Raw genomic sequence first — 21,143 nt, forward strand, 5'->3', positions numbered from 1 at the left:
AGCATGTAAATGCTCATTTGGAGGCTCAACGATCGCACTGAATGAAGCTACGTCTCCATCCAGCGTTTACATTTTTTACAAATTCTTTCAATTTGATCCTTACAAAAGCACCACCGAGGATCCCATCCAACTGGTTATACATCAATTGACAGCGTAACATGAGGCTAATCTAGTTTGATTAGATACAGTGATAGTAGTTAGCTAGACAGGACGATCTCGCCAATAGTCGAGCCTAGCTGTATTAAATCTGGATCAGATCTGATTATGTGTTACATTAAAGAAAATTGACAGAATGACAGAAATATTACTAAATATTACGGGAAAAAAAATTTGACTTAGATAAGTAGTGTGGTATTTATGTGAATGGCCTGTTCAAAAAAGGTTTATGATATTATATAGTATTTATCTTGTGTGTTTATTTGAATTAGTCACACAAAAGTAATCATTTTATGTCGCACTGTTTTCATATTAATATTATCATTATATTAAACGCATAAATGAAGAGTAGGCAATCAATTAAGACAAAATTAATGTCACCTGATAAAAGAACCAAGTGTGTTCATATAGTGTCTTTAGTGCGCACCTACAGTCCATCTATATTTTGTCCATAGTGCGCATTCAGTGCATCTATAGTGTATACACACTAAGTACTTAATGTGGCTGTTGTGTTTATATATACAGAGTGCCCATAGAGTATCTACAGTGGGTCCATAGTGAATATATAGTGTCTATAGAGTATCTACACTGTGGCCATAGCATATCTATAGTGTCTGTAGTAATATAAAATAAATGTCAGGAATATGTGTGAAATCATTGTAAAATTCACATCCTTCAAAGTTCTATACTGATTTACCGCTCCTGAAAAATCCTGACAGAAAAAAAAAACATACACGTGGTGGCTGAAGCTAAACCAGAATCTACGATGCTAAAGAGACGCAAAAATGAAATGCTAATGAATTCTGAATGGCAGCAGTGAGGGTTGTTAAATGAATTATCCCATTATCGGCCATCATGCAAGCACATAAACAGGCACACGCGCACACACACGCACACACACACTGATTTCTGTGCTTGATGCTTCTGAACCAAGACACATGTAACAAATTTTAATATTAAAATGAAACTGTTTTAAAGGTGATCTGAAGCGAGATGCTCGCTCAGGATGACAGCAAATCCTGACAAGGAAATATGATCACATCACTGAGATACGTGAGATCAGATGCTGTATAACAAAAAAGTCTTTCACATATTCATAGGATTTATAATTTAGAAATATTTCAGATTAGGGAAAAGTAGCTTATCTGTAATACTGCAAAACGCTATAATCACATCTTTATTCGAAATAAGTCATTTAAAGGGGTTCAGAACAATGTATACATTTGTAATTATGCATATTACCACTTTTTTGTATTTGTGAAATAAATAAATGTTTCTTGTATAGATTCTTTTCTCTAGAGGGTAAACACACACATACACACACACCCAAAATGGAGTATTATTGCATTAAAAAAGGAATCCTAATGCCACCTATGCAGGCAAAGTTTTCTGTTATGTTTATTTTTTTTATTATTTTGCACCAAGTTTACACCCCTAAAATTTTGGGGGTTTGATTCATGCGATGTAAAAAATGTGGAAAGGTTAATACGTCTGCTAAACACAGTAAACGCTGTAAAAATAGAGTTTAAAATAAAAGTCTTGTAGGTCACATGATACGTGTTCAGTCTGTTTCAGATGAACGTATGTGGGTTTCGAGAAGTGCTTGATGTCTTGGTGGTCAGATTTTTACTGGAGTAAGTGTAATGCTGCTTTAGCAAGGTCTCTAAAGTCAGAAGTGTGGAAGCCGAAGTCAGAGGTGTGGAAGCCAAAGTATTCACTCATCAAAACACCACAATAGCTCTGGTCAAATTTTACTGTGTCTGGTTTTTATGCTTGAAAAATAAATAAATATAATGTTGTTGCATTATATGCTAATCAGCATGCTAATGTTGTGCTTCAAAGCTGGACAGTTGTTTTTTTTTTCCTTTTCACATCTAAAGAAATTCCATTTCCAGTTACTAAAAAGAAGAGAATTTTACCGGCGTGATAAAGGTCCAAGTGTTTAACAATAGTCAGACAGTGTTTTTTTTTCACTCTCTGATACACTAGTAGACAGTGACAAAAAAATGAATTATTGCTTGTAATCTCCCTTATAATAAACTGTTGTAAGGTGGGCAATCCTAAAACTGGCCAAAGCCCAGGGTTGGGTAAGTGTATCCATTGACTTTACATCATATTTGATATCAAACAGTTCATCATAGAGCGTAGGGTTTAGCTGAAAAGAAAATTACAAATTTGCATAAATGCCACTCCATGCGTTTGTGTTTAAAACATGCTGATGGATAAAAGTGAAATCAGCACAATTCCTCCCTGCACAGCGTCATTTTCTCCACAATCCTTTCAATTACAGCGCAACATCAGCTGTATTCTCCAGCTAACTCACACACAGACACGTAAAACAATTATGAACGCCCCAATACACATTTCTGCAGGAGCGACAGCAATGCATACGATGTACACTCGAGGCTGTAGCGATGTCATTCACACTAATGCGAACACACTCACACTGATGCATGTTAGGTGATAAAATAATGCAGCAATTTGTTGTTAAAAAAAAGCAGCCATATTTGTTTCAGACATACTGTAGAAGGTGAGGCTTTCAGTTTACAAAAATATGACATCAGAAACCATTAACATACCACCAATTAGATTTGAAAGTTTTTTTTCTTTTAATAGACATACTATGCTACGATATTAAATTACATACAAGCAGTAACGCTTTAGTGATTTATACGACATTTAAACAAGTCTCCTTTGAGCTTGATTCAATTTTAGTTAAAGACATTTTTCTTTAAAGGTGCCCTTCCACACAAAACCGTTTTTACTTGGGTTTTTTGATATGTGTTAGGTCCATATGTGTTTGTGTTGTGTCGTGAATTTGAAAACGAACTGTTACCTCCCCGGTCAGTTCTAGCCACTTAAAAGAAATAAGGGGAGAAATCAGGTCAGTTGGAAAAGCTGGTCAGTGTGACGTAGTAATGATTGAGCTCATTACTATTCATGAGCTCTCCCACTTGAGACCGCGCCCCCAGAATTCGTGTAGCTCAGTGAGTTTCCTATACATCAAGGATGGCTGAACGTCAGCAGGCTTGTGAAGAAGCCATTCTGCCGCAATTCAAGGTGATTGTAAACAAATTTCCTCTAGCCTAGGCTACTTATTGTGCTGGGTGAATGAATAGTCATGCTCTCATATCCTAGCGGTTAGCCAATCGGAGCCAAGCAGCATAGCTCATTTGAATATTCATGAGAACTGGCGCAAATCGAGCTGAGTCTTCCTGCAGGCTTTCTATACCACACTAGAATGGCTTGAAACAAGGTAACCAATGCATTTTTTCCACAAAAAATGTTACAGAGTCCATGGTAAACTTGCAGGGTACCTTTAATAAGACTTTTTGTACAGCAATTAATGACATTCAGTAAATATGCAACATTAAATAGCACATGAATATAAATTAAATTTTCAATGAATTACTTTGTTAATAAAGCCGTTTGTTAAAGAAAACCACAAGAAAAAAAAACTAAAAATTAAAAAAATAAATAAATAAATAAATAAAAGAGCCATTATCGTATCAGAAAAAAATACTATACATATACATGTTATACAATTCATGGCAGAATACTGCACAGTCAGCTAACTGTAGGTTTTAAGGCCATGATGTACCAGAATGTGAGTAAATGTGAGAATCGAACCCATGAAACAGTGTGTGTATTTCTGCGTATGGTCAGGGGACTGAGTGAGTAATGACTCCTGTCTTGCCCTGAAGGCAGTAAGACCACTATCAGTAGTAGAACACATTAATTTAGCCACACCCACACGTCCCAGCACAATGCACATGCGCACACTTGCAGACATACAGTATGCTAACAGCAGTCAAGGACCAGGATGTGTTCCATCTGCTGAAACTCTCGGTTACTGAGCTGTATTGTTGTGCTCTATATTAATCCCCTAAATTCGCAGTGTCCTGGTGTCTCCCTCCCTGTGTGCACAGTTAGCTCAGCTCAGATGATCTGTTGTATTATTGCGGGAGAGCTTTTAAATACCCCGGGCATTTCTGTAGTTCACATTGAGCTATAAGCCATTAGTCAGAATTAAACCAATAAAACAACAACGAACAGCAATTCAGAGTACAGCAGGATGCTAGGAAAAGAAAGTCAGAGTGCATTACACCAGTTTTATTCTATAAACCGGCAGCTTATTAAATACTAAATGGTTTAACGCTGGTCTATCTTGCTGATCTCCCAAAGCAGAACAGCCCATCACCAGCACTTCAATAAGCAAAGGTGCAGTAACAGATCAGTCAGTGGAAGATGTGTTATGTTCAATGCAATTTTCACATTTCACTGCTAGTTATATATGCTAGCATGTGTAAAAAATGTGAAAAATAAAAATCTTGAATCTTGAATCATCTAACACACTTTAACCTGGCCTGGATTCCTTGATTATTTTCCTTCTTTTTGCTGTAATCAAATTTGCAGTCTTTTTCGTAATTTCTTTAGTCCGTTCATGTGGGTGAAATCGTGTCATGGTGAAAAGGTCTGTGTTCCTCAGTGAACCAAGGGGTACAAGTGTAATAAAGTAGGCCATGGTACGGTCAGCCTTAGTGAATGAATCTGAATGATTCTCATGACCACCATTTCAAAGGTACAAAAAACAGTGTACACTGCCTGGATTAGGGTTACCAGGACCCGCCCCTGGAGACAGGCTGTGAAGGAGGAGAATCTGGTGATTAGGTCACCCACATATTCGGGTACTGCCGTAATTGACAACATATTGTCGGGTCACCACCTGACAGATGATAGGTGGGAATCAAGGTGCACTGGCAGTGGAGAGGGATTTGGGAATGTGGACTGGTGATTCACTAAGGAGAAAAGTGACTGAGTTAGTATAGTATGGTCTATATCGTCGCTGTCGGGCGGAATCCTCGTATCTCCAAAACCATTATTTTTCAGGAAATTAAAAAAAACGCCGTATTTTTTTGAGTTATTAAACATTGTATCGTTAAAGTTGTTATTATACCTTATATTGCTATCATATACTGTTGTGTACCAACATTAACACAACATTTTCCCAAAGTCACGTTTTATCGGAGATACAAGCTTTATGACTTGAGAGCAGGGAGATACGAGATTATGCTGTCATTGATAAGAATGGTACGGACACAGACGTCGCTGCTGCCAGCAGTGTTCAATAAAGTCTGCGGTCACGTTGAGCCTTTTGACAAGAGAAAAGGCTTCAATAGTTAACCAAAGCTAATGACTGTAGTTACATACATCTTCCTAAACTCTATTTAGGTTTAAGAGCTATAAGTGATGCAATACAAAACACGATAAGCTGATTAGGCTGTCTAATAGGTGGAAATTAGTCTAATCTGCTCGCAAACTTACTTTCGTGGCTCACGGGTTTCTTTCTGCACAGAAGCATTACAGCTATCAATTTTTAACAAAACAGACCTACTCAAATGTATCTAACCTAATTATTTTACTTGTTAGTGTCCAAAAATCAGTGTTTTACATGCACAGTGCCAAGAGAGGCATTGTCTATAAGTAGGCTGACTTTAAAGTCAGTAAAATAATAATAAAAACAATAATTTAATAGTGGTATCCAAAACATTCAATTTAATTCAAATATTATATTATAAAAAAACATTTTAAAACGTCAATGAACATGTACAATAAGCAGTAATAAACAGATATTTAAAATACATCAATAACACAGATAATCGATAAAATCATAGTTAAAGGGATAGTTCACCCAAAAAATTAAATTAATAAAGTTCAAATTATCGTTTCACTACGTTATACGGCATGTTTACGTATAATAACGAGGCAAAAAGCCAGCCAGCTTGCTTAAAGTGATGAGCATGACGGTTGAACATAACGGTTTGCCTTGACATTGTAAGATACAATCCTATCTTATCTGCAATGCACAGGGTTTAGTCCGCGTTGCAGTGGATTGTCTTGCGCTAAATTCCTGTCCTCAGACGAGCACCAGAACTAGCGGGGGTCAAGATTTTTTTTTTCTTTGAGCCCCACGAAAATCACTTTAGATAGCACTTTAAGACGTGTTGCTTCGTTGCGACTCTTAATCTTGAGGAGAAATATGCCGCGCAGCTCTCCCGCGGAGTGAAGAAGAGGTGGAGTTACGAGATTTCTCAGACAGTTGAAGTGTCCAATGGAGTTAAGAGATTTGTGTTCAAGCTATTTTCAAGACTTTAGATTGGTTAATAACTTGTAAAAATAACAGACCCATGTGGGGACTGACCAATAGCATCGATATGTGAAAAAATATGAAATTGACCAAATTTGGACATACGAGGTTTCCGCCCGACAGAGACGATATACAACATTCATCCACTAACAGTAAGAAATCCAGTAACACAATTTTTGAGGGAATTTGAACTCTATCCGGCGGCATGGTGGATTAGTGGTTAGCACGTTCGCCTCACACCTCCAGGGTTGGGGGTTCGATTCCCGCCTCCACCTTGTGTGTGTGGAGTTTGCATGTTCTCCCCGTGCCTCGGGGGTTTCCTCCGGGTACTCCGGTTTCCTCCCCCGGTCCAAAGACATGCATGGTAGGTTGATTGGCATCTCTGGAAAATTGTCCGTAGTGTGTGATTGCGTGAGTGAATGAGAGTGTGTGTGTGTGCCCTGCGATGGGTTGGCACTCTGTCCAGGGTGTATCCTGCCTTGATGCCCGATGACGCCTGAGATAGGCACAGGCTCCCCATGACGCTAGAGTATTCAAATGGGAACGGCCTTCAACAAGTAGGTAGCACTTTCTGCCTACCTGGAATGGTTAAACTGCCCTTTGAAGTTCACATGAGTTTATCTACAAGATACCCAATAACCAGGATGATCAAAACAGATAAGGCTCCTGACCACTCTAGAGATTGGGCAAAAGCAGAAAAGATAAGACTGTAAGAAGACAATGGGCCAGATAGTAATCCAAACCTCTGGTGTTTTATCACCAGAAAACATTTTCAGATAAAATTAGGAAATTACTCAGCACATATTTTCATGTGTTGGTGGTGTGACATTTGCATGTTCCATGAACATGATTCATGATCCATGATCATTATATTGTAATTTGACAAACATTTAAAAAGTTGTCCCTGAATTGAAATCAACAACCATTTGTAGCTGCACTAAATTAGGAGAGGCAGAAACACTGACTGACCTTATAAATCCCAGAAACTCAGACACGTGCGAGTTGGTAAAAAGATTTCCATCCATCTATCTAGATCTCTGATCGTTAACATCAGAGTCATGTTTTAGACTCTTATTTCTGGCTGACCAGTCTTTGAAGTCCACTTTGCACTGTTATACACTGGTATACACACTGAGTCAGAATGTTTGTGTCCATGATGTCTCTATAAACCGAATCGACAAAGGCTATGGCCAAGCCTTCAATGTAATTTATGCTGAAAACTGCCCACACAGTGCGAGGTGCTCTGTGATCCTTATAGAAGCAGACATGACACTATGGCTAAAACAAGGGGTGTCCATCTTATCCGGAAAGCTTTCATCCTAACCAAGCAGAGACCACACCTGAGTATGCTGAAAGCAATGATCAACTACTTAATCAGGTGGAAGAAAAAAGAGAAGGAGCCTTTATTTTTGTAACACATACATTATACAGTGAAATTATTTCTTTGCATATCCCAGCTTTGGAAGTTCAAGTTAATCCATTATGCAGTTCCACTGGAGCAGAGAAATCTGAGGGTCTTGCTCAGGGGCCCAACAGAGGTAGCAGTTCGGCAGCTCTGAGGCTTGAATCCTGACTTTCTGATCAACAACTAAGAGCCTTAACCACTGAGCTACCACCGGCTATGCTTGAATGGAAAGAAACCCCCACACCAGCCCTTGTGGATAAGACTGGTCACCACTGGGCTATGCTCTCAACACGACCTCTGAAATGCATTGAGGACTCTCACTGCAATCTCCATCAATGCCATAGCTTCTTAAGCACCTGGAAACAGTACACCACTGATATATTAGTCAGATGGTTTTAATGTAATGGTTGATCAGTGTAAATGAGCGATTTCAGTGTAAGTGAGGCTTCCTGCATTCAACACTAATGCATGCGTTGCATTACATTTTAAATATTACATGACTTTTAAAAATGCACTTCATTCATATCTTCACCTTCACTCATTCTCTTCCAATTTATGACAATTGATCAAACTGTACTGATGATTCCCTCTTTAAAACTAGGTCCAGTGTGCACACTCAAGGACATTGTAATGGATTTGGACAATGGAAAAATGAGCCATATGATTTCAAAGCCATATCAGCAAACACAGGATGCAAATGTAGGTTAAAACAATATGCTGATGTTCCTAAATTTATGGATTATCCTCCAGCAAGCTGTCAGAGCCTCAGGCAACCAGGCTCAGGTGCATCAACCTCATTTCCCCTCTGTAAGGACGTTCTCAGGTACAAACACCATAGTCAAGCCCAGAGTATAATTGTGCATAATACAGAGAGAGTAAAGGTAATAAACACTAAATGCACAATAAATTAACGTGTACAGATGCTTGATGTTCATACTGATGACTATACCTTTACCTTAATAACTGTAGTATGTAACATGCCTAGAGTGAGAGGTACACTATGTGCATTTGTTTTGAAAAAATGACTCCTTTAGATGCACAGAGGCCGGTTATTAAAAAAATCATAATTTTTCTGCAAGACGACAAAGAAGAAAAGGCTTCATCGTTCAATCAGTGAAGTTAAATGCATCAAAAGACAATTCATGCTTTTCCAGCTTCATTAAGAATCCTCAACGGAACGCATTAATCAATAAATCCTTGTTTAAAGGGAAAGCAGTGAGGGGAATTCGACCAAATCTTTCTTTTGCTTTAATATCTATATTCTTAGGTTATTCAAGTGTTGACCTGTTAAGTGAAACTGCATTCTGACCATCTTTATATCATGCCTACACACACTACAAAGTTTTTGTGTTGGTTGATACCAACTACATAAGTCAGGAGAATAGTCAGGGTCTTCACAATAAGACATTAATCAACATAACCATTCTGCTTATATGTCAAAACCAACCAATGTTTGCTAGCAACTAGTGAACTGCTAGATTTAGGTATGTAAAAGTTGCTAAACTATTATATTGGTAATTAAAATCAATATTCTGGTAACACAAAAGAAAATGAGAAAGGGAAATAGAAAAGAACATCAGCATTAATCTTCCTCAATCTGATCAATGCTATCCTCACAGAAATAAGAAGTGACGGGACATTCGCAAAATTATTAATGATCATGGAGTCTTGTGCCATTCTGCATTACGTGTGCCATCCTTCATCACTTTGTGACAGGCCACAACACAATTTCAATTTTCCTCATGATTGAGAGGGAGTGAGGCACAACAAGGGTCAAAACCCCACACTAAACTTAGATAGGTTGATCTACACCTGATATTTGCTCGACTATCACTCTCTTTTTTTTTTTTGGAGAGCAAAAAAGGACAACATAAAAGAAGAGTTTTCTAAACTGTCTGAGTTTAGACTGAAGACATCCTTTTGTGGCTTAGTGTCAGATAACTGTTTAAATAAATCCAGCTCCTGCTTGTGCACTTAAACTGAAGAACACTTTTTCTATTGTCTGCCAGTATACGTGGTTTATTACACAAAATAAAGAAAAGAAACAAGCGCTGACGTGTAGTCACTCACCATCCACTCTGAAATAATGATATCCACTTTCTCCACCGGAAGCTCCACATCCTCTATCCGGCCTTTAATCAGCGTGATTGTGTCTTCGAGATTATTAGCTCTGGCAATCAACAAACACAACCACATATGTCAATGGGAGATAAATTAAAGAACAGTGACTCTTTTACGTGACATGATTTGTGTCCACTTGTCGCCTTAAATGGTAGTCGCTGGAAAAATAATACACATCACATTTATTCAGTAATTAAACATTATCCTGTTGGTCATGGTCTCCAACCAAGATGGCAATGATTCACAGGCACAGGGTATGACGGCACAATGTTTGGTGATGCAGTGGGTAGCATTGCTGACGCGAATCTCCCAGGTCCAGGGACCGATGCTGAGCTCAGATACCGTCCTTGTGGAGTTTCCTCTGCTCTACCCATGGGTTGAAGAGGTTCCTCCAGGTTCTCCTGATTCATTCCTACTGTCCAAAAACACGAATGTAGGACTGTCTACACTAAATGCGTTTGTAAATGGTGCTCTGCAATACACTGATGTCCTATCCAGGATGAATTCCTCTTTGTGCCGAGTGTTACAATACTTAGGATCTCATGCTGTCACCAAGATAAACAAATATATTGTGGTCAATAGAGTCAGTTGATCTCAACCCAACTGAACACTTATAGAAAAAAAAAAACTCGGGGTATAACAGTACACAAGGTTTGATAAAGTGACTTGAATCATCAATGATTTGAATTTTCCAGCCTTAAGGGGCTCAGCCTGGGAAGTGAGTACCTGTCTTCTGCATCTAATCCCTTATACAACGCTTCAATGCAGAACAATCTCACAAGCCCTCCACATTCAGCTCTTTATCATTAAATATTACATCTGGTCATTTGCCTGAAAACCATCAAGGGCTATTTCATTCCTGATTGAAGGGAACTTTAGATGCCTTAGGCATCAGCAACTATTGACTGGAATCCCTCCAAAGAGGTTCCAAAGAGTAATATTGTAAAGGTGTGTAAATTACCTAAGGTGATATCCGATGGAGTAATATGCCCTGGCCCCATCCCAATGCTGGTGATGTAGCTTACACTAGGTTAGGGTTGCTGAACTGCTGGATGTCCAGGTAGTGCTTTAAAACTATTTGAGCTTTACAGATAATTGAAGTAGTTTTTAGAGCAAAAAATATTATTATGATGTCCATCTTACTCGGAACGGTGTTGTTCTCATTTCTGACAGAATAGCCCATAGTTTTGATAGTGAATTTCGGATTTCATTTCAAACCAAAGTCAGCTTTATGTCCCTGGCAACTTTCAAGTCTGTTTCACCTTCTAGATCTCCGTTTTAGTTATGCTGCCATAGCTAGTCTGTTCACAATCCCTGCCTGCATTTTGAACACAAAGTACATTGTCTTTAACCATTACTTTAGTCACAAGCATACCGAATATGCTGTTGCTCTGTCTCTGTGTTGAGCTACATATGCTACTCCTAAAATACCAGTGTTCTTGACCCTTCTGCTCTCTGGACCTGTCTGATCCATCCTGGTGCCCCATTTCTGGTTTGAGTCTCTTGGAAGTGCTCAATGCTGCTGAGGATGGCACCACATGGACTACCTGGTGTTCATGGAACTCCTGTTCCCATGGTCAGTTTGGAATTTGTGTTAAATCTACTACAAATTTTGAAATTATGCTAATGCTCATATCCAATAGTTGCTCGAATGTTCCTGGTTAAACAATTTCACCTGACGTTACTATGTAGACTCACAGGAAACTGTTTAGAATCACTTTCTTCCAGTCACCCAGATGAAGACGGGTTCTCTTTGAGTCTGGCTGTGCTCAATCCTAATGTCATGTCAGAGTTTTTACTTGCCACCATTGTCTTTGGCTTGCTCATTAGGATAAGTTTAAATTTTTATAAATCGATAATTTTTATTCTGAATTTTTATATTCCTGTAAAGCTGCTTGGCAACAAAGTCCATTGTTAAAAGCAATATACAAATAAAATTGCACTGAATTGCATATAACCACAACCAAGTTTTTATACCACTGCTATTCTGAAGCCACTCAGTTTGTCCTCTCAGACACTTATCTTGCTTCCCGGACCTGACAGATATGTCCTCAACAAAATATATTCTAAATCTCAGCAATACTCAGGCTCTATGCCTGAAGAAGCATTCCCATGTCAAGATCCTAAAATCCGTACTGCAACGCGACAGATCATTCTTCATCACGTCACTAACTTGACACAGTCATGTGGGTTTCTTCTTTACATCATCAAATTTACACCCTTTACACCCTTCTTATTTAGCTCCCAAACATTGGAATAGTCTTCCTGATAGTGTTCGGGGCTCAGACACACTTTCCCAGTTTAAATGTAGATTAAAAAGTCAGGCATACACATAATACATCCCATAATATTGTGCACTATTACATCAGACTTGCAAATATTATGAACAGCAGATATGTTAATCCCTCTCCACTGCTTCTCTCTTTCTTCCCATCCCGAGGCATCCAGAAATTGTACCAGCTCAGATCGTCTTCTGTGACATGACGATTTTGGACCTCCACTGAAATGAGGCCGACTTTGAGAATCCTGAGGCATCTAAAGAGCTACCAGCTCCAGTTGGATTCTGCTATACTATTGAGGAGATGTGAACTCCATGTGATCTTTTGCAACAATACAACATTTTTTAGACTGTATATTTATAATCACACCCTCCAGTGTCACCCATATGAGGATGGGTTCCCCTTTGAGTCTGGTTCCTCTCAAGGTTTCTTCCTTACCATCTAAGGGAGTTTTTCCTTGCCACTGCTGCCTGAGTGACCTCAGACTTGCTCATTGGGGATAAATACATACACATTGTGAACTAAATCTATCTAATATTAATCTTGAACTTTGTATTCTATTAATCTACATATTATTCTTTATATTAACCTTTTGTTCTATGTTTATGATCTGTAAAGCTGCTTTGAGACAATGTCAATTGTAAAAAGCGCTATACAAATAAACTTGAATTGAACTGAATTGAATTTAAATTTTGAGACCAGACTACCGAACCACACTTACAGTAGCGCTTCCCTGGTGCATAGGTCCCTGCAACTAATGTATTCCAAGTTCTCTCACACCACCCCACTGATGCACTCCTTATTACTGCCATCCTTTACCTGCTCATATCACATCAGATAACACTGTCATACCATACGTGGAAGCCTTTATCAATGTTCGTCTGAAATCTCGCCTGACTGATAAACAAAGGTGAGATTTCAGAACAATAAAGCTTGTGGTGACCTAAGCCTTGACTACAGAAGGCCATCGACCATGAAAACATCTCAATCAAAGAGTATGGTTTCTATGCATAATAGAAGAGATTCGTATTAACACGATTTTCCACTCAGACATTATATTATGCAGTTTCTTTATTCTGTGCAACAGGATTTCTAGTCAACAACATCCAAGGATAAAAATGCTATGTAAACGTCAGAAGTGGGGTGTACAGACTTACTCACTGTTAACAACCAGCTTTTAATTAGATAAAATCAGTAAGTAGATTCTAATTACTTTGAATTCACCAAAGTAAAGAATACATTTATAAACTAAATGAACAGTTGGATGCCTTGAACCTTAAAAACGACTAAAGTGCATAAAAACAAAGAACAAGAAAACAGGAACATGCTGGGAAATATGTCAATGGTCCTTTAAATACATCAGTTGAGAAAACTGGTGTTAATTACAGCCATTTAGCTCAGTCCAACATGGGGGCCAATGTTTTCCAGTTACACACACACACAACGTAATACAACAAAAGCTCCTCTTGTGACCTTTGCCAGCCCTCCACCTACGTGTGTTAAGCTGTAATGATGATCCCTTAAGAATGTGTATCAATCTCCCTACACACTCTATTATAATGACAGCTAATGTTAGCAAGGACAGGGGCATTATTCAAGGCTGTGTGTGTGTGTGTGTGTGTGTGTGTGTGTGTGTGTGTGTGTGTGTGTGTATGAGGGAAGGGGCTAATGTGTGTGCGCACATAAGCGAGAGAGCTAGAGAGAGAGGTGAAGGGGGGTTGGGGGAGAGAATATTTCTGTCCTAGCTGATCTTTATCTTCACACTATCACACACTCCAGAAATCCGCACTCCCACTGGTGAGATGGTGAAGGAAAAGAAACACTGTAATCTCATTACTACAGGACAATGGCAGCTATGGCAGCTATGGCAGACAATAGAGATGAGGTAGAGAGGGAGAAGCTCTCTACACCTTGTTTTTCCATTTTGAACATGTAAGTCACTCTGGAATAAGGGTTGTGGGATGAGCGATTCAACAAAAAAGGGATTATGTGTTAAGTCAAGTGCTGATCGATAGAGAATGTCTGATTATAGTCATTCCAAATTGATTATTATAGTCATTCCATAGTGATTCCAAAATGCTGATCAATCAGTAAAGATTACTAATTCACAATTTGTGCTAAACCATTTGTCCAAAACCTTTCCCAAAATGCAGTTCAGGAGCCCTGTCATGACCCAAAGATTATTAGCTGATCAGAATTTGTGCAAGCAAAATGCCATAGACATGGCAGCAGGGTGTGTGGACCAAACGAGAAGCAATAGATGCAAAGATTTTTGCAGTCCAGAGCTTGAAATGCCTGAACTTCCAAATCAAGCCTCTGATCCAGTCAATTTACTACCTCCTTCGGAGCCCTTCCAACCGTTTCAGGTAAGGTATGGTGAAAACCACAGAATGGTGGGAACCTCTGTATATAGAAAGAGCTGGTGCCATGATCAGGTGTTAGAAGCAACAGCAGATGCACAGAGATATGCACAAGGATCATTCAGACCAACATATATCCTTCACCAAGACGGATCTTTTTATTTCATCAGGGAAGGAAAGAAGCCTCTGTTGCCACCAACGAAACCAGGCACAGGACTGGAAGCCTAAGATCAACCTAGGACTGGGTTTAAGGTTACTTTCAAATAAAATGTTCAATGTCTAATTGAGTCCTCTTCGTATTCATAACATCAAAATTTTAACTTGCCCACTGCAGCAAACCAAAAATGTGCCTGCTTCTGTGTGTCGGATTTCGCAAGTCGGCAGTTATGACGCATATTTTGAGCGCCAAAAAAATTAAACACGGTTTATTTTAGTGTTACAAGAGCATCATAATCTTAGACTTTACATTTTTTTTAAAAACTAACTAACTAAAATAAAATAAATTTAAATTAAATATTTATTTTCCAAATCTAAAGGAGCCGCAGCAGAGGGATGAAAGAGCCACTTGCGGCACCGGAGCCACGGGTTGCCGACCCCTGATCTAGGAACACAGGCGATGATTCCCATGTTTCTGTGAAATCTGCTGTAATTCACACAATGGTCAGATGTCCAATTGGTCCTGCTGGGACTTTCAGTTCCTTTGGTAGGCCAAAATGAAGATGGTTATAAAAAGACTGTTAGGGTTAGTAAATAAAAAGATAAGAAGGAGGTCTTTAATTAGACTGACTACCATGCCTGGAATTTGAATATTATTTCCCAAGAACAACCTGTGATCTGGACAAGAAGGTTATGGGTGCAAAAGACTCAATGATGCTGGTGGACAAGAGAGCATCAGAATTGGAACATGGAGCAGTTAAAGAAGGAGGCCTAGTCTGATGAATCACGTTTAGTTTTACATCATGTGGAGGACAGGTGTGTCTATTACCTAGAGAGGAGATGGCACCAGAATGCACTATGGGAAAAAGATGGGCCAGCTGAGGAAGTGTGATGCTCTTGACAATGTTCGGGAATGGGGAAAGCTTGGCTCCATGTGAACTTGGAGTTCATGTGGATGATACTTTAACACCTACCACCTACTTAAACGCCAACACTGCAGTGCAAAATCTGTCCGGGAATAAGGAACATGAAAGAGATGAAGGTGTTGACTTGGTTTCCAAATTCCCCAGACCTCAATCCAATCGAGCTTCTATAGGATATGCTGGACAACAAGCCTGATCCATGTAGGAAACTCAAAGGCTTATACATTGTAGTGTCAGATTCCAAAGCACACCATCAGCGGCCTTATGCAGTCCAGGCCTCGACGGCTCAGAGAGGTTTTGTTGGCACAAGTGAAATTTTGTAATATATTAAGCAGGTGGTTTTAATGTTATGTCTGATCATCTAAATTTGAGCTGTAAATTTTACATAAGCCAGGTGAGAACATCAAAATGAAGTTCCTTCTAAAAACAGAGCAGGTATGGTGGCCTTCCCAGTACCTCATCAACAAGTGACGTTTCAAAAGCATCCTCTTCTTCCCAACATCTCTCCCATTTTTGGGCCTTTTTCTCCAAAGCTGAACAGTCTCTTTATGTTTATGTATCTATTTGTATCTGTTCTCTTCTTAGTATGAAATCCTTTTCTTTTTCAGTCTTTTTCTCTGTTTGTAGTGATGTTTGAATAGGGAATGTCTGTGTTGTGTATTTACATTTACGGCATTTAGCAGACACCCTTATCCAGAGTGACTTACAACTGAGGGTTAAGGGCCTTGCTCAGGGGCCCAGCTGTGGCAGCTTGGTGGACCTAGGGTTCGAACCCATGACCTTCCGATCAGTAGCCCAACACCTTAACCACAGAGCTACCACAACCCTACATAGGGTATAGGCCCCACACCTCTGAAACACACTCAGCCACACAGCTGGCCTCACAACGGCCCAATGGCGTGTAAAATTAAACTTCAGTCTTTCTTGTACATCCTGCTGACATTCTAGCATATATAATAATAACAGTCACGATGATAAACTCACCCACAGTTACATACAGGGCCATAAATGCAATACACAAAAACATGAATGCAACACAACCTGAAAGAGATTACACACTTGGCAGAACACTATTACACATCATCTGCAGTGTGTGTGTGTACTGCAAGCAGGTGAGGGAGGAGCAATGTAGCATGCGATGGGGAGACGGATAGATTGGCTGTCTTGTTTCTCTGAAAACTTTGTGTACTATGCTGATTAGCTAATGCAACTACAATGGGAGTATACTGCATTTACGTCCTAGACAGACAAACAGACAGACAGACAGGCAGATAGACACCTCACCTGACAATGTCCATAGCATGGTAGATGATATCCGATTGGTCAACACCAATGACCTTCCTGGCCCCAGAACGAGCAGCGAACATGGACAGGATTCCAGTACCACATCCCACATCTAGCACCACCTAGAGGGAAAACCATAAGCAATAATAAACCTATTGAAATGAAACGTTCAGCTCACTATGTGTGGAATGAGTGACCGAAAAACCATCTGAAATGAACTCTGAATTATAAATTGGTCATTGGAAGACTTTCTCTAAAAAAGACAAACACAGCTGGCTCAATTACCAAATAATACATTAGAACTCACCGACTTAAAAATGTAATCGAGAGCTCCTTATAAAAATGGCAGGATGCTGATTTACAAAAGTATCCCACTCTGGTTAAGTGATTAAAGTGTGTACTGTGTTTGGGATACAGTAAACACCATGCAGTGAATCGAACACTTGCTCACTATGACGCTGTTTATCTCCCAGGTTGTCTTTATGCAACTGATTTTTTATGGTTATTTTTCAAATTCATCTTTAAAACTCCTTGATTCGGTGTTATCAAGCCGACAGGGGCGCGCTGCCTCGCTGATCTGGCAGGCGCTCACCAAATGACCTTTGACCTCTGATACATCAGATAACACAGTGCTTTTCCTTCGCTCCCTCCTTTTCTATATCGGTTTCTAACAGCGGCTGTTTAAAACCGATCTACTTCCTGTCAGCACATAATAAATGGCCTCTATATGAGCTCCTGTGCATTACACTGACTGTGTGTGTGTGTGTGTGTGGGAGAGAGAGAGAGAGAGAGATAGAGAGAGAGAGAGAGAGAGAGAGAGAGAGAGAACATTTCCTGTTATCAGTTCTTTGCAGTCATACACTCTAAATATAAAATGCTGTAGTTCATTATAATAAAATGTTAAATCAGCATTGGTCATCAAGCCTGTTAACCCTTTCCCCCTCCTGCACAAACCATTGTGCTAATGCTAACGTTAACAGAGAAAGAAATGGAAGGCAGAATCTATACACACCGTGTCCTTGAACAAATCTGGGTTGCCGAACATAAAATCCCGGTAGCTTTCAGTGCGCACTTTATCCTGCGAGTGAGAAAAGGGGGGGGAAAAAAAACAAGAGAGAGTTGTAAGTAATGACAGTGTCACCATTACCTTTTCTATTAGGAAGACAAAATGTGTCTCTCTCCAGGCAAAAGTGTAATCCCAGATCGCTAATTCCTGGAAGTTTAATTCTCATACAACGCCACAGTTGGAAAAGACGACTTACTTTGTTTTTGCCAGAGAACTGAGGAATAAAAAGGAAAGAAATTCAAAGAAGGTAAACAAAAAAACTTAATCTGTAGCTCCAGGAGGATGTACCTGTGACTGTTAGGTGTATCTCAGGCTCTAAATAATAGAAGTGAATAGCTAAATAAATAAAGACCAGATTATTTTATAAATTACTCTTTTCCTGACAAACATTCATGTCCTCACAGAAGGAATAACACGGCTCATCCCGACAAAAGCAGACAAAAGCACACTGTGCATAAGAGCTTTCTTTTAATCTAGCATAATTATCACGATACACCGTCAGACAGATTAATATCCAACATCTGGTTATGTCTATATCGCGGTCACGTAGCGAGCGAATCCTAACATATACAGAATTCAATGAAATATTCCACATCCTGTAGCTAAAATGTGGAATTGAAATAGTTTTAATCTTTTGTGTTAAACATTTCCAACCATTTAAAGATGTAAGGTGTTTTTTTTTTTGGAACCAGTTCAATTAAACAGTAAAACAGGGATTTGTTGCTTGCATAAGTATTTACCCCTATTTCAATACATGGGTCGAACTCCTCTTGGCTGGTGTGAAAAGTCTTCTGGCGTATGTCTCTTTCAGCTCTGCTCATCAGCGTTAATGTGGTCTAGATTTAATACATTCAGGCTCTTGGATGTGTATCACTACATCGTAGCTTTGGTTCACTGTTGTATTAGAAGTTGCTCTTCATTCACACTCTCAAGTCTGAAATACAGTTTCTTCTAGGACTGGCTTATAAATAGCTCCGCCCATTTCATTCACTCATTGTAATCCTGGCCAGTTTGCCAGACCCTGCTGATGGGGAGCACCTCCCCCACAACATGATGCTACCATCACCATGCTTTACTCTGTGTGTTCTCAGGGTTAGCGGCAGCCAAACCCGGAGTATTGTGCCGTGGCCAAAATGTCCAGTCTCGGTCTAATCAGACCAAAGAACCTTTTTCCACACGTACAGCAGGAAACAGGATGTGTTTTTGCCGATAGCTTTTTATTTTGCTGCTCTTCTATAAAAAACAGACCTGTCCTGTGAGCACCTCCTCCCATCTGAAGTGTAAATTTCCACCTCCTTCAGAGTTACCCTTGGCATCTGGGTCGCTTCTGTAAATAATACACTCCCAACTGGGTCACGTGACTTTTGCCAGATGATCTCTAAACGTTAAAAGATCGAGCGGATTTAATTGTTATCTGGACGTTCAATACTTTCCAAAACCACATCCGGACTGATACGTTTCATGTTTAGGTCTATAAAAACGGCAATAATATAGACTGATGTTTTTGGGTCATTTGTTTAATTAGGTTGTCTTTTTCTATCTAGTTTATGGGTTTCGGATGAAAACCTGATCATGTTTCATGTCTAATTTGTATAGAAATACAGAACATTCTAAAAGTTCTAGAGGCACTTAATACAGATGGTTTGTTTAGTGTAGATCAGGGGTCTCCGTGCAGGGGTAGTGTGACTGCAGGCTTTCATTACAGCTAAATTAAACGTATATATGAGGACCTGTGTGAGTCACTGCTCTAATCTTTATGACGGCAGTAAAAAGACATCGCCACTGTGACGCACAACTCGGTCTTAACGTACAGGAAAAAAAACACCAATTGGATCAGCTGCAGCTTCTCTCCTGCACTTTACTGCAGTGTCTGTTTCTCCTCTTACAGGCTTAAATCATAGCATTGTAACTAAAATTATGAGAAAATTCAGCCTTAAAACCAAACAGCACACACACACACACACACACACACACACACACACACACTAGGTGTTAATATTATCAAGCACTTTGGAAGCGTGAATTTGAGATACACATCATAAATCAAGCTGGAAGGCCACTTCCTGAAGGAAACATCGCATGTGCAGTTTAACATTTACATAAAACATACATATAAATGTTTTATAACGCTCTACATTATGCATTATGATGATACACGTTTCACCAATACACAGAGGATCCTGAGAAAGATGTCACTGCTTACTCCACGTACTTAAAAGGCTGAATGGATTCTAACTTTTGTACATTAAACACTAAGAAACTGGAAATCAAAATTCTCCGGCTGCTTTATTCATCCATCTCAGAGTGCAACAGTTCCTCCCATCAGTCTACACGTCCTGTAGTCATAGTTTACCGAGCACGTTAACGCTGTAGATCTCCTCAAGTTGCATCGCACCACATGACACCACACCACACCACACGCATCACAAGTAACTGAGTAGCTACTGGTAACTAGCTGGGTAGCTACATCAGTTCATTTACTGTATTAGAATATCCAACTTAGCTAAAGCTAAGACTCGACTCGGATAATTAAGGTTGTCTCCAACCTGGGCTCTATCCTGGGCAAGTTTCACTCGTGTGTGTGTCTTACCTTAAGCATTTCTTCATGGATGCTGTAATGCCCATAAGAACTGAAATAGGCCTCGTCCTCTCGCAGTTCCGCTACACTCCCTACACACTTCTGGATCACGTCCGAATTCAGCACCAGGCCCTGTGCAAAAGTTCTACACACACCGACACGTTTGTGGTGTTATTCATTTTCATTTGGTATTCATTTTAAACAAAAAATGAGAGAAAAAGTTGAGAAAAAAATTGATGAATCACACAGGGGTCAACAGAGTGGACACAGACCCTGTGGTTTTCATCCCAAACAGCACTTCGAACACACACGTGAGTGCACGTGCACTTAAACTTAACCACTGCAGTGGAATTTTCCCCCCAAATTCACTGCGACTCTCTAAGACCAAGAGTAGCCCAACCACGCCCCCTGCTGGACACGCTAGGGAAGACAGGACAGGAAAGATGGATGGATGGATGGATTGATGGAAGGACGGACGGACATTGTGTTTTTGTGATCAGAAACACACAAATGGATCAACTTGCTCCTCTTTACCTGAGCTGCCACAGACTCCATAGATCTATTTTAGATTGTCTGATCACACTCTTAAGAGACATGAGGAAAATCGAATCTTTTGCACAAAACAGTTAACGTGTTTAATATCATACGTTCGCTTACATTAAATATT

General features: G+C 39.6%; 1 protein-coding gene across 2 annotated transcripts in view; it reads right to left on the reverse strand.

Moving 5' to 3' along the window:
• prmt3 (protein arginine methyltransferase 3) overlaps positions 1-21,143 on the reverse strand; it is a 47,756-nt gene that overhangs the window by 20,916 nt on the left and 5,697 nt on the right. For both annotated transcript variants that reach the window (XM_060877330.1, XM_060877338.1), the window contains exons 7-10: positions 20,489-20,621; positions 17,845-17,910; positions 16,833-16,954; positions 9,780-9,879 (exon numbers count right to left, since the gene is read on the reverse strand). In XM_060877330.1, the coding sequence (XP_060733313.1) occupies positions 9,780-9,879; positions 16,833-16,954; positions 17,845-17,910; positions 20,489-20,621 (421 nt within the window). The remainder of the gene's footprint in view (positions 1-9,779; positions 9,880-16,832; positions 16,955-17,844; positions 17,911-20,488; positions 20,622-21,143) is intronic.

This window comes from Tachysurus vachellii, chromosome 1 (assembly GCF_030014155.1).
Source record: "Tachysurus vachellii isolate PV-2020 chromosome 1, HZAU_Pvac_v1, whole genome shotgun sequence".
NCBI classification, from domain to species: Eukaryota; Metazoa; Chordata; class Actinopteri; order Siluriformes; family Bagridae; genus Tachysurus; species Tachysurus vachellii.